General features: G+C 39.8%; 2 protein-coding genes across 4 annotated transcripts in view; both read left to right on the top strand.

Annotated features, from left to right (window-relative positions):
• Window positions 1–6,018, top strand: part of ATP13A3 (ATPase 13A3) — an 81,005-nt gene extending 74,987 nt beyond the window's left edge. For all 3 annotated transcript variants that reach the window (XM_054585147.1, XM_054585148.1, XM_054585146.1), the window contains one exon: window positions 2,558–6,018. In XM_054585147.1, coding sequence (XP_054441122.1) covers window positions 2,558–2,755 — 198 coding nt within the window. In that variant the 3' untranslated portion in view covers window positions 2,756–6,018. The remainder of the gene's footprint in view (window positions 1–2,557) is intronic.
• A 3,681-nt stretch (window positions 6,019–9,699) lies between these two features.
• GP5 (glycoprotein V platelet) lies at window positions 9,700–12,769 on the top strand. The gene is given in 3 exon segments (XM_054585051.1): window positions 9,700–9,744; window positions 11,031–12,633; window positions 12,636–12,769. Coding segments are annotated over 3 exon segments (1,782 nt in total).
• The last annotated feature ends 484 nt before the right edge of the window (window positions 12,770–13,253 follow it).

The raw sequence follows: 13,253 nt of genomic DNA, 5'->3' as shown, positions 1-13,253 counted from the left end.
TCTCTCTCTCTCTCCCCCCCTCTCTCAAAGCAATGAAGAAATGTCTTTGGGTGATGATTTAAAAAAAAAAAAAAAAAAAAAAGGCAGGACCACTGGTGTCTGTCATCTGGTAAACCAAAACTTCTTAGTGGTAGATGTGGAACAAGACTTGCGTAGTTAGACCCTGCCTGAGATTTTGTGCTTGATTATGTTTTCCTTTTGAGGGGAAATTCCAAGTGTTAGTTAGCTATAGTTTTTATGCCACTTAGAATTATTCAAACCTACTTACAGAATGCTAATTCTGTTTGTCTTTATTTGGTTTATATTCAGGATTGGTATGGAAGATTTTTATGAAAACTTCGTACCATTATAACATTTCCTATAAGCATGTCTTTATATTTTACATGCCACCCATAAAAACATTTCCTAAAAGATACTGCAGAGATTAAACAGGCAGTGGGGTTCTAGAATGAACTTAATTTATTTTCTCTGAATTATAACAAGTATTCATTGCTTTTAATAGGGACATGGGGATTTTTGAAAACACGAACCTTAATGTAAAAAACAAACAAAAAACTATTCAATTGGGAATCTGTTTGCAATGAAATTAGTTTTAATTTTATTGCTTGCCTCACTTTCCACGGGTAGGGAACAATGGATTTAGAGATACATGTATGTGTCTTCCATTTGAATACGCCTGGCTGTGATTTTTGTTAACTCAGCCTGCTCTGCATTGCCCTTCAACCCTGCTGGCTCATCTGGACAGACAAGGCCTATATGTTTCTGCTTTTTTTCATAAAGTCACCATTCACCATTAACCTTTTCCTGTGGTCCTGTAACAGTGCTACATGCCATAAAATAAAAAGGGACAGCTTTCAGATTGATTTAGGAACACTGGTCTTTTCTGCAATAAAATTGAAGACCTTAAACACCTTGGGGGAAAGGATAGATCCAAGTAGTGAGCCATCACCTCAGATTAAATGTTACGGTTTGTTCTGTATGTGCCTACACTGGAAAGGAATTGTTATTTGGATCATCTGAAGAATCGTGTATCTAGTCTCTTCCGTACCTTAACGCAAAATATTTTCTTACGGGCTTCTTTTAAGGTGATGGTAATAACTCTCTTCAGCTAGATAACTAATCTTAGAATCTGTACCACCCCTCTTCCCCTGGAATTTTAAAGTATACCTTACTTGTGAACACAGTTTTTCCCTCTAACTTCTTGGTTGCAGTGCAGATTACTGTGTTTTATTGACAAAGTAAACATCTTTAAAAGCACGTAGTTATTATTTATCAGGGTTTCAGTGCTGCCACATGTCCATGCCACAGTTGTGGAGAAAGAAAGAGTATTAGGTTCCTGGAGGTTGTCTCAGTAAAATGAGAAGGCCTGCCAAGTCCAAATGTGGAAGAGGTTTCATTTTAAAGTATTTTGCTGTTCTCCACTGACAAATTTAGAAACACGTTTCAGAATATATATGTTATAGCAAATCTGCCTTTCTTGCTCATGAAGTTTGGATGTTAACATTTGAACACACATCTCAGTCTTGTAATGCTTCCGTTTTGTGAGATTACTTCAACTGGGATTAGACCTAGTTGTAGCCTGGGTTATATGTTGATGGCAAAATAAAACAACCTGGGGCTTAAATTTTGCTTTGGAGAAGCAACAGCCAAAACAATTAAAATTTGACTCTATTTTAGAATTGTTTAGTTTTATTTCATTTCTTTATCACAAATTTTAATTAAGATAAATTCTTAGGATCTCTATTGAATTTATATTTCTGTAGAATTGCAGGTGACTCTGCTTTCTTGTTCTTCAAGATTTATCTAAAATCACAATCATTGAAAACATGAGCATTGATTAGAAGGATTTAAATGACAGCAGAGCTGTTTATAATAAAATAATACTAAGAAATAGTACTTGCTTTATAGCTTTTTATGTACCTCTCTCCAAAGGTGGAGCACCAGGAAACCATCATTATAAAATTGTTTTTATATTAATGAAAGTATGATATTAAAAGAAGTGATTGACATTAAACGATCTAAGTTCTAATTTTGACCTAACCATATTTTCAAAATGTTTTGTTTTGAAAGGTAATAGTAACAGCAACAGTAATAACTTTACTGTTTCTTTCAAAAATGATCAGGTAGCTAAGCTGTTAGGAGTATCAGTACAAAGGATAGGTTGGGACAGAATGTGAATTTCCATATTAAATATGAAAAATATTTTCTCTTTCTGAATAGTTTAAAGTTATTCTTAATGCATTAAGTGTCTTGTATTATCCATATCTTCAAGTTATTTTTAAAATGTATCCATATGTAAGAGGATAGGTATGTAAAATAAATAAAATAAATTACATTGATAACTAAAAAAAACCTAATCTTAAAAAATGTTCCTAAATAATTGAAAGCTGACTTTTTTACATGGATTTTTTTCATTTGTTCATGCTCAGAAGTCATTCTTCGTGTGTATGTATGTATGTATATGTGTGTGTGTGTCAATGTACTGTGCTTTAACAAACTTGTTAAAAACAAGCAGTCTTTAATCTACCAGGGCGTTCTTTTTTCCTTATTTCCTTAGGAGTCAGTGGATCATTGGGGAAAATGCTGCTTGTCCTGGGTCCTGGACTGTAGAAAGAAGATACCAAAAGCGAAGTACATGTATCTGGCGCAGGAGCTCCTGGTTGATCCAGAATGGCCCCCAAAACCTCAGACGACAACAGAAGCTAAAGCTTTAGTTAAGGAAAATGGATCATGTCAAATCATCACCATAACGTAGCAGTGCATCAGTCCTGGTGATACACAAATAGCAGCACTGACCAGAATGTAATTTTAGGGCTTTCTGATCCTGTGTGTCAGAATGGCGTCATTTAAATTAATGTTCCTTCTGATATAGTAGCTGATTTGAGAGCTTTTTTTTTTTCCCAAACAAAATGAAAATAAGATTGACCTTCCAGTTAAATTAATAATCTGAAGTCTTCATTCAGTAACTTGGAATTTTTATATATATATATTTCTCCACAGTTTTCTTAATTGTTACCCTCAGTGATACTCTTTATATAAGGTATAAGAAGAAAGTTGGTATTTGGTTGGGTTGTAGACATTAGCTTTTGAGACTTAGTTTACACCTTTAAATTTGTTTTCACAACTCCTCTTAGAAAATGTCCTCTTTTATATATATGCCCTACATTTGTGATTGAGAAATAAACTGGGTGTTAGCCTCCAGTGAAAATAGGTAGAAAGCTTATTTTCATTTGATTCCAACATTTCTTCCAAAGAATTCTATGTGTACATATATCAGATTCCTTTGATAGCCTAGAGTTAAGAGTGAGTTTTATGGTGTTGCTTATAGAACAACTCAGGTAATTTCCACTTATGGTTTTATATTTTCTGTACAAATTGCCTGGGTTTTATTTTTCTAATCAGCAAGGTGCTTCACTGCCTTCTTGAGATGTCCCTCGAAACTATTAAATGTACCTTGTGCTGTCTGGTGTCAGTAGTATAATTTGCTTCAGTTAGCTGTTGTAAAACCTTTTTCACTAGGGAAAAAGATTGTTTCTTTTGGCAATGGATGTGGATCTATCTGTCTAATATCTCTTCATACCTGTTGTCACTCAGGTTTTGTGTTACTTTAAATGTCTTTATTTTCTATTTTTTAAATTACCTAAAGACATTAGATGATAGTGAGTAAGGTTGTATTTTTTTTGTTTTTGGTTAGACTTTTGCCTGCTAAAATTTTAAAGATTTGATATATGTCTATCCTATCAGTACTGAGGCTCAAAAAATGAGCGGTTTTAACGACTGCTATTTTTTCAAAGCAGAATGAACTTGGTGAGAGTTTGTTTTATGCCATTAGGTGGCGCCAGAGGTCAGAGTTTACCTATTTTTGGATTGGAATTTTACAAATGAGCGTATTTTGGTTGTGGTACTTTCTGGGGGAAAAGAAAAATGGAAATAAAGTTAAAGAATAGACATTCATTTAACCAAAAGAAATGTGGATAATATTTTTCGCCTTTCTGTTTTGCCTGGTTAATGTTTAAATTCTAAACAAAATGAAAGTAACTTTTAAAAATGCCTTTATAGGTAAGATCCAGCAGTTTGACAAACCCCACAGTTATGATAAACAAGGAAACGATCATTGCTGTAAAATGGACACTAAACTGCTAAAACTTTGTGACGTTTGCGTATGTCCTTCCTTACCCAGTAGCATGCATGTACTTTTTCACTTACAGCTGATCATTTGCTGATATGTACTTGCCAATTTATCAGATGTTACCCAGAACTGTAGAATCAAATGGTTCTTGTTTTTTATGGTGCAGCGACATGAATGATGTTTGGTAACTATAGAAAAATGGCAGTTACACTCAGGATCACTGTTACTGCTATTGCCGCTGATGATTCTTACAGAAATATAATCGAAGTTTTCCATCAAAAAATATAATACAATATTACTGCACATTAGATGATATGAACAATTGTTCCATGAATGATTCTATGAAGCTATGCATCTTAGACCTCTTGAGCTGTGAATTAGCACTGTTTTCTATAGTTACTTACTCTTTTGATTGTTTTATAATTTCCACATTCATTTTCAACATGTACAAGTGTTATTCTTCAGTGATATCCCATAATTGTAAATCTTACTCTTTGATTTAAATACTGAAACATATAATTAAGGTAATTGCTAAGTAGCAGCTTAAAAACCCAATTATCAGATTATATTTAACATCTTTAAGAGCATGATCATAAAGAGCTATATTTTTTACACCCTCCCTTTTTTTAACATTTAGATTTTATAAGGGTTTTATATCTTGTCTGTCCATACTGTTTTCAAAGAAATAAGATTTTTAGGTAGGTGGAAAAGCATTTGTAGAAAATTAGATTTGAACATAGACTAAGTGGGTTGTTCACGTTGTAATTGATGGCTTCCAGAATATTATTTGAAGAATGTCTGTGAATGTAGGTGTGGGTCTTTCTCAGTGCCATAGATAGAGTCCTCTCTCTATAGGTCACCATTACATAGTAATATTGATTCCGAATTTTCACATTAAATTATTTGAGTGTATACAGACCTAAATTTTAAAATCTGTACATATATTATTTTGGTGTATTAAGATTAATAAGTATTGCTGATTTAAATTTTATTTATACACATACTTAAGGACGGAAATGTCCAGGAGAGTAATTGTTAAATAATGATATGTAACTTTTTAACTTTTTAAATAAATAACAAGATTTTTAATGTGTGTCTCCCTCAGGGTTGTTTAAAGTTTCTTTTTTTTGTTCTCCCTCAAATATAAATAGTGGTAACTATGTTTTGTATCTTCTAGCACCAACTGCTATAAAGCAATGCTGCAAATAATGCTTGAATAAAAATGGCTAAGCCAACAATAAAATATATACTTTTTATATTAGTTTTATAGTCCTTGTATTCGAAAGCTTTCCAAATTGCACGTGCATTTAAACAAAACTGTTGCAGTTTTTACTGTATTTATTTTGTTTTCCCTGTTTATGAAAATACTGCACAGTTTCAAATGCATGGTAAAATATCAGTGTTTATATATTCTGCTTCCAAAATGGCTATACATTCAATATTCAGAGAAAAGCAAAATTCAAGCTTTAGAAAACATTCTAAGATTTCTTGCATGTGATTTTGACATCTGAAAATAGGCTTTTGTATATTTATGGTGGGAGGTGGTTGGGAACTTTTAACAAAATATGGGATGTTAATTTTTGTACAGTCTGGGTATTTACACATATTTTTAATGTATTAAAATTTGGTAATTATGTGCACATTAAATTAATAAAATAGTTAACTTCCTGTTATGATTTGTTAATTCCCTAAGACTTTGGAATTTTTTTAAGAAACTTTATATCAGAAATGGTATTGCATCTTTATATTTTTAAAATTGTATTGCTGCTCAAGAATGGTACCCTGATGTCAAAAAGACATACATTCATAATTGTACATTCAGCACTGTAAATAACCTTATGAAATCTTTTTTGATTAAAGCTATTCAAAATAAAAATGTAAATGAAGTAAATGGCATTTCTTTTTTTCTGTGTCTCTATACATTTGTTTGTTTTTTAGTTACATGAATATTTCCCTCTCTATTTTCCTGCTTAATACTTTCTCATTTTCTTTTTTTTTTAACTTTGGGTTTTTGAAGAAAATAAATACAGCATTCCACATAATATTTATGTCTGTGACCACCTACAGAAACCTATCAATCAGATAACATATAGAGCCAAATATTAAGTGTCAGGAGGTCTGAGGGAAATGGTGAATTATAAGACTAAGGAATTAGTCTATTAATTAATAGTTGGGAAGACCAAATCAAAGCTAGTATCATGTAAGACATGGTAGGTTTGAAGCGAAGTAGCATCCATGGGTGGAAAAAGCCCTCCAGAGAGAGAAGCTCTGGAGCTAACTTCTGGTCATAGAAATCCCAGAGAAGGCAGATTGTGTTGGGCCCTTGTGCTTGGATAGGTGTTTCCTGGTATGGCAGGTTGTGCAGAAGACATGCATCCTCTACTGTGCTGGGCTATGTGGCCGGCTGTGGTGTGATGGATCTGGGTGGTATGAAGACCGGGTCTGAGCCCAAGTTCTTCCATGCACTATGGTTTTTATAGTAAATGGTCATGTCCCCACATCACTGCCAGTTGCCTTCTTCTGAGTATGTGTATATTGCAGGGAAGGACAGGAGTTCCACGAGTTTGAGACGGTCCCTGTTCATAGTTTGGTTGTGGTTATTCTGTGCCCCGGCCTGTGAGTCTCCCCTGCGGAGGTTGAAAAGTATGAAATCCAGGCAGACACCTGCTTTTGAATGGCCAAACCCCATAGGCCAGGGTTTTGTGACTCATACAGAAGCCAATTAGGACAGCAGATTTCTGACCTGTTTCATAGACCCCAGCTCCAAAGGACTTCAGAGCCATCAATTTCATTTCTCAACATAATTCTCAATACCTTGTTCATGTGTTCAGTGGATGAACTGACACACACTGTTCCTCCGCTGTCTGCAACGTCTCTGCCCAGTTTTCCCTTGGGCAATTAGAATGTCCTGCTCTCTTCAAAGAACGAAACTTGGAGGCCATTCACATTGGAGGAACGAGGGAAAGAGGCTAAATGAGCTTCATCAAATTCTGGCTCCAACTTTTACTCTGATAATTCCACAGTACTTCCCAATCTCTCTATTGCATTTGCTCCCTGGCATTTTCATAGGCAAAGGGCCTTTCACTTGGCGTGCCTATGCATGACTGATTGACTGGGTCACCAGGATATCTATTCTGGGCTCTGGAGTTCCTGCCCTTGATTAAGGCTGAAAGATAGACATCCTGCAATACCTGGCAGAGGCAGTGGCTTTCCCTGTGGCTTAGGACTTCATGACCTAGAAGGTAATCTCAGTTCACCATTTACTGAGCTTTGAGTATATTTGGCTAAGTCCAAGGCTGATTGGATTTCAGTGCTTTCTCTACACCTACAAATGTCATGGATTGAAGAATTCTTGTCAACCAGGATAAAGTAATTTAAGAACCACTTCTGTACCATTCCACTCAATGATTCCAGAGGTTAATGTTTATTCTTTCACAATTCAAGCACTGACGTTCCAGTGTGCTTTAATACCCTTATCTTCATGTTTTTTTCTCCAGTGATGCTCCAAATCACTTTATTTTTACAATAAAAATTTTTAAAAAGCCCTGACTGGCGTGGCTCAGTGGGTTGAGTGCTGGCCTGCAAACCAAAGGGTTGCGGTTAGGTACCCTTTGTGCTTGGATAGGTGTTTTCCTGGTATGGACACATGCCTGGGTTGCAGGCCAGCTCCCCAGTAGGGGGTGTGCCAGAGGCAACCACACATTGATGTTTCTCTCTTTCTCCCCCTCTCTAAAATCTTTAAAAAATGTTTTTGAAAAGGTAATAGTGCTATAAGCATGTTTAATAAAAATTTAAACCTCATGGAAAGATATGTAAGGAAGTTCACCTGTGCCTCAGTTTCTCCCCCAAAAGGTGATTACTAAGATTTCTTGGGTGCATTATTCCAAAGAAAATATGTATATATTCTCAGGTAAGTATGTTTTTTAATATGCTACCCAAGTAGAATCCTGTTGTAGTTACTATGCCACCTTCATTTTCTGTCATTCAGTGCATCTTAGAAAAGTTATGTCAGTTCTTGGAGCTCAACTTTATTCACTGAAGTCTGCAAGGCACCCCACTGCACGTCCATACAATGCTATATTTAAACATCTTGTTCCCTGTTGATGGTATTTTTAGGTTTTTATTTCTGTTGTACAATCCCGCAATTAATGATTTTGTGCACATCTTAATGAGCATATCCATAGCGTGTATTTTTAATCAGTAGAACTGCTGGACAAACTATGTTTTAAATTTGGTTGACATTACTAAATTTTCCTCCAAAAAGTTTGCCCCAATTTATATGCCCATGAATGTGGTGTGAAAATGTCTATTTCTTCACACTTTATAAAACAAACTGTGTATTTTCAGGCTTTAAATATTACAAGGTTGTTTCAGTGTAGTACTGGTTCAGGGATTATCATATAGCCCAGAAACAGACCCACACATTCATGAGATGTTGGGCCCAACATTGTAGCTCTGAGGGGAAAAGAGATTTACGTAACTAGGGCTAGGACAGCTGGTTACCATAGCGGGAAAAAAATCGGTCTCACATCATACACAAAAATCAACTCTAGACGGATTAAAGACCTAAAAGTGAAGGACAAAACAATAAAACAATACAGCATTATAGGGAAATATATTTCTGATTTAGGAGGAAAAGGGGATTTATTTCAATAGGCATAAAAATCACAAATTTTTAAAAATTGACAACTTTGACTATACAATTTATGTCAAAAGGCCTCATAAAAATGGTGAAAAGGCAAACCACAAACTAGTTAGAAGGTACTTGTAACACCTATAACCGACAAAGGATTAGTATCCAGAACATATAAAGAAAGCCTATAATTCAGGTTATTTTAAAACGTAAGCATATATATTTTGCATATAGACAAATGGGCAAAAGAAAACTCAAATTTCTCAGGATGAAGAAGGGGTCCTTAAAATAGGAAAAGATGCTCAAGTTCATTATGAGGGAAATGCACAATTAAAACCACACTGACAATTACATTCATTGCAAAAATTAAATGTAATCAATTCCAAGTTGTGGGCAGAGCTATGAGGCACGGGAACTGTCACATACTATAGTGGAATTACATTGGTACCGTGGCTTTGGGAAGCAGGGTGACATTCCTGAGGTGCGTGGAATGTGTGAACACCCTTCAACCAAACCAGGGTTGCACAATTCAACGTACTTGACAATGTTTTCAGCCTTATTATTCCTACAAGGAAAGAAATTGGAGCCTTTGAGAATGGTCTGAGCCTTATTATTCATCCACGGGGGATGGGGAACTGGACCCGAGAACTGGGGCGATGTGGCATGAAAAGGAAGCCCCAGAGAAAGAGTGGCCCATCTGGAGGTTTGCCTGCTGCTGTGATCCGACGCTGTCACTAGGCTTGTCTAGCATCACAGAGTTACACAGTGCCATTTATGGAGAAACTTCTCTCCCTCCTGCTCTTACCATTCCGCTTTGACCGTGGGACTTAGGTTATATGCCTTTCAGTTTGAAAATATTTGTCATTAAAAACCAGAATAAGCCCTGAGATAGGGCCCTTTCCATGACTTTCATTCTGTTAAAGTCTTTATCCTGAAGATGCAAGGATACCGCTCTTTTCCTTTGGAAAGTGCTGAGTCGCAGGCAAGGCCCTAAACCTTTCAGTTGCTTTGGAGTGCAGCCCCACTTCAGGTAAGGCCAAATATTTTAAAAATGAATATGGGCAACTGGCAGGCTTGATTAGTCTGTGTGTGGCTAAGAAACAAAATTTAGCTACAAGAGATGTGCATAAAATGATGCTTGGTAGACATTGTTTTGGCAGATTAGTTACTGTGTATATGTCACAGATAATTCCATGTCAAGAGTATTTTAATACTCACCTGAGGACTTTTTTTTTTTTTTTTTTTCCCCATTGCTTTTAGAGAGAGAGGAGGGGAGAGAGAAACACCAATGCCAGAAGGAAACATAGATTGGGTGCCCCCCACAGGGGTCATAGGCTCCCAGGCCAGGGGTTGAACTGCAACCCAGGTATGGGCCCTGATGGAGAATCAAACCCACAACATTTCATGCAGGGGATGATGCTCCAACTAACTGAGCCATCTGGCCAGGGCCATGAGTATTAATTTTTAAGCATCTTAGAAATGGTAGCTTCTTATCTATGGCTTAATCAGATATACTACTCTCAATTCTAGTTCTGTGATCCTGATAAAGCTACTTAAACTTTCTGTGCCTCACTTTCTTCATTCTTTGGGGATAATAATCGTATCTACATAGCGTTAGGTAAGGATTAAGTGAATTGATTCAAATAAATTGCTGGGGACAGTGCATGGCATTTTAAAGTGATAAGTGTTATTACCTGCTTTTTTTTTTTTCAGGGTGGCTGAGAGTGTTCTCTATTGGGGGGCTGCTCATCATTTTAGTAGAGGAGTTAGTCTTGCAGATACAGCACAGTTATGATAAAAGGAATCAGGTGGCTGCTGTTTTAACGGACTTTGCTACTCCCTTCATGGCTTGGTTATAGCCCGTCCTGAGGAAAGTATAAAGTCAAGAGCAGACCAATTTCATAATGGCCCTGCTCTGTGATATCTGGAGCTTGAATATAAGAATGACCATTTAATGTGTTATCTCTATGTAAAGATTTCTTAAGTATTGGGTTTTCTATAGCTTGAAAACGCTTCAATGTCAATGTTTCATACTGAGAGTGGAAAATCAGTGAAACAAAAGAACGAGTCCTCCAAATGGAGAATGAATGGTTATCTTTTCACCCACCGCCCAGGGGACTCTGCACATCTAAGGAAAGCGGGAGGCTTAGTTGTATCTGGATCACATTCTGAGACCGTGATAATCCTGGCGAAAGAACCGTGCCTCTGCAAAATTAAACAGGGTGACAAGCTCCAACATGAGCGTTTGCCCTTGTGTGTCCTCCACAGGTTTCAGACGTGCTGAGGGGCACCCAGCTGTGCGCGGTGCTGGCGCACCTGCGCGCCCAGCCCTTCCCCTGCCCACACACCTGCAGCTGTACCTTCCGGGACGCCGCCCAGTGCTCCGGCGGCGGCGTGTCGCGCGTTGCAGCGCTCGGCCTGCCCACCAACCTCACGCACCTCCTGCTTTTCCAAATGGGCCCCAGCACCTTGCAGAATCACAGCTTCAGGGGCATGACGGTACTGCAGCGCCCGATACTGTTAGATAGCAACATTTCCGCCATCGCCCCTGGCACCTTCAATGACCTGATAAAACTAAAAACCCTGAGGTTGTCTCACAACAAGATCACTCATCTTCCAGGCGCGCTCTTGGATAAGATGGTGCTCCTGGAACAGTTGTTTTTGAACCACAATGAGCTACAGGGCATTGACCAAAACATGTTTCAAAAACTGGTTAACCTGCAGGAGCTCTCTTTAAAGCACAGTCAACTCGTTTTCCTTCCTGTTAGCCTCTTCACACATCTGGGGAACCTGAGATTGTTGGATTTATCGGAAAACAATTTAACTCACCTGCCCAAGGGATTGCTGGGGGCACAGGCTAAGCTTGGGAAACTTCTGCTGTACTCGAACCAGCTCGTCTCTCTGGATTCCAGGCTATTCGATAGTCTGCGCACCCTGATTGAGCTGCGGCTCGACGGAAACCGCATCCGTTCTATAGCGCCCAGGACCTTCGACCTGCTCCGCAACCTGAGCCGTCTGACTCTTTCCAGAAACCAGCTCGAGTTCCTGCTCTCTGCACTCTTCCTCCATTTGCACAATTTGAACTTCTTGACACTGTTCGAGAACCCGCTGGAAGAGCTCCCGCAGGTGCTCTTCGGGGAGATGGCGGGCCTGCAGGGGCTGTGGCTAAACGGCACGCCGTTGCGCACCCTGCCCGCCGCCGTCTTCAGCAACTTGAGCCGCTTGTGAGTGTTAGAGGTGACCCTGAACCCGCGCGTGAGCGCGCTCCCAGGGGGCGCGTTCCGCGGCCTCGGCGAGCTCCGGGTGCTCGCCTTGCACTCCAACAGTCTGGCCTCCCTCCCCGACGGCCTGCTGCGCGGCCTCGGCCAGTTGCGCCAAGTGCCGCTGCGCCGCAACAAGCTGCGGGCCCTGCCCCGCACGCTCTTCCGCGACCTCCGGAACCTCGCAGAGGTCCAGCTTGACCATAACCAGCTGGAGACCATCCCTGGCGACGTCTTTGGGGCTCTGCCCCGGCTGGAGGAGGTCCGGCTGGGGCACAATCCCTGGCGCTGCGACTGCGGCCTGCCGCCGTTCCTGGTGTGGCTACAACACCCGGGCCGCGTGGGCAAAGCCGAGCCCCTGCAGCGCCAGGGCCCAGCGCAGCGCGCTGGCCTGCCGCTCCAGGCGCTGCAGGACAGCGATCTGGGGTGCCCGAGCACCCGAGGCCCGCCTCCCCTCTCTCCCTCTCCCGCTCCGCCCCGGCCGGCGCTGCCTGCGGCCCGCGACCCCCCAGCCTTGGTGCCTAGTAGCTCAGAACCCTGGGCGTGGGCCCAGCATGAGGCCGAGGGCAACGGTCAAGACCATAGCCTGTTCTGGGGGTTTTATTTTCTGCTTTTGCTACTCAGGCCGTAATTACCGGGATCATTGTGTTTGCTATGATTAAACTCGGCCGGCTCTTTCGAAAATTAATCAGAGAGAGAGCTCTTGTTTGAGTCAATGGGAAAACCTTCCAATTAATTAAAACGTGACCAGAGTATTGTTAGATGTGGCTCTGGGAGAACCCAGACAGGCTGCCGCTGTTTTCCTTTCTCTTCTCCCTGCCACTCTCTCCTCTCCCCTCAATCTCACTTCTCTGTCTCCTCCTCCTACCTACCTTTCCACAGAATAACCTTTACATTTGTAAGTTGTGACTGTTTGCTTTACTTCGCCCTGCCTTCCACTCTGTGGGCCTGGGGACATGGATTGTGTGTACCTCATCTTTGTGCCCCTGTGCCCAGTGGAGAGAGGGGTCTCTTCTAAGTTTACTTTGAAGGAAGGGTGAATAAGAACCCTCCAATTCCAGGCCAGGACTGGCTCCTGCACATAGTAGGTAGGTGTCTGGCAAAGGTGCAATAAATTAATAAAATGAATACACACGATCCAATTGATGGTGACTTTTCCTGGGGGAAAGGATGCATTGCTCTCTTTATCTAATTTTATTTGAAAAGCAGAAGTCTTCCAGTTCTTTCCCCT

Source organism: Pteronotus mesoamericanus, unplaced genomic scaffold (assembly GCF_021234165.1).
Source record: "Pteronotus mesoamericanus isolate MK-2021 breed Mesoamerican mustached bat unplaced genomic scaffold, CSHL_Meso_final contig_82, whole genome shotgun sequence".
In the NCBI taxonomy this organism is placed as follows: Eukaryota; Metazoa; Chordata; class Mammalia; order Chiroptera; family Mormoopidae; genus Pteronotus; species Pteronotus mesoamericanus.
This window is presented reverse-complemented; position numbering and strand designations above follow the sequence as displayed.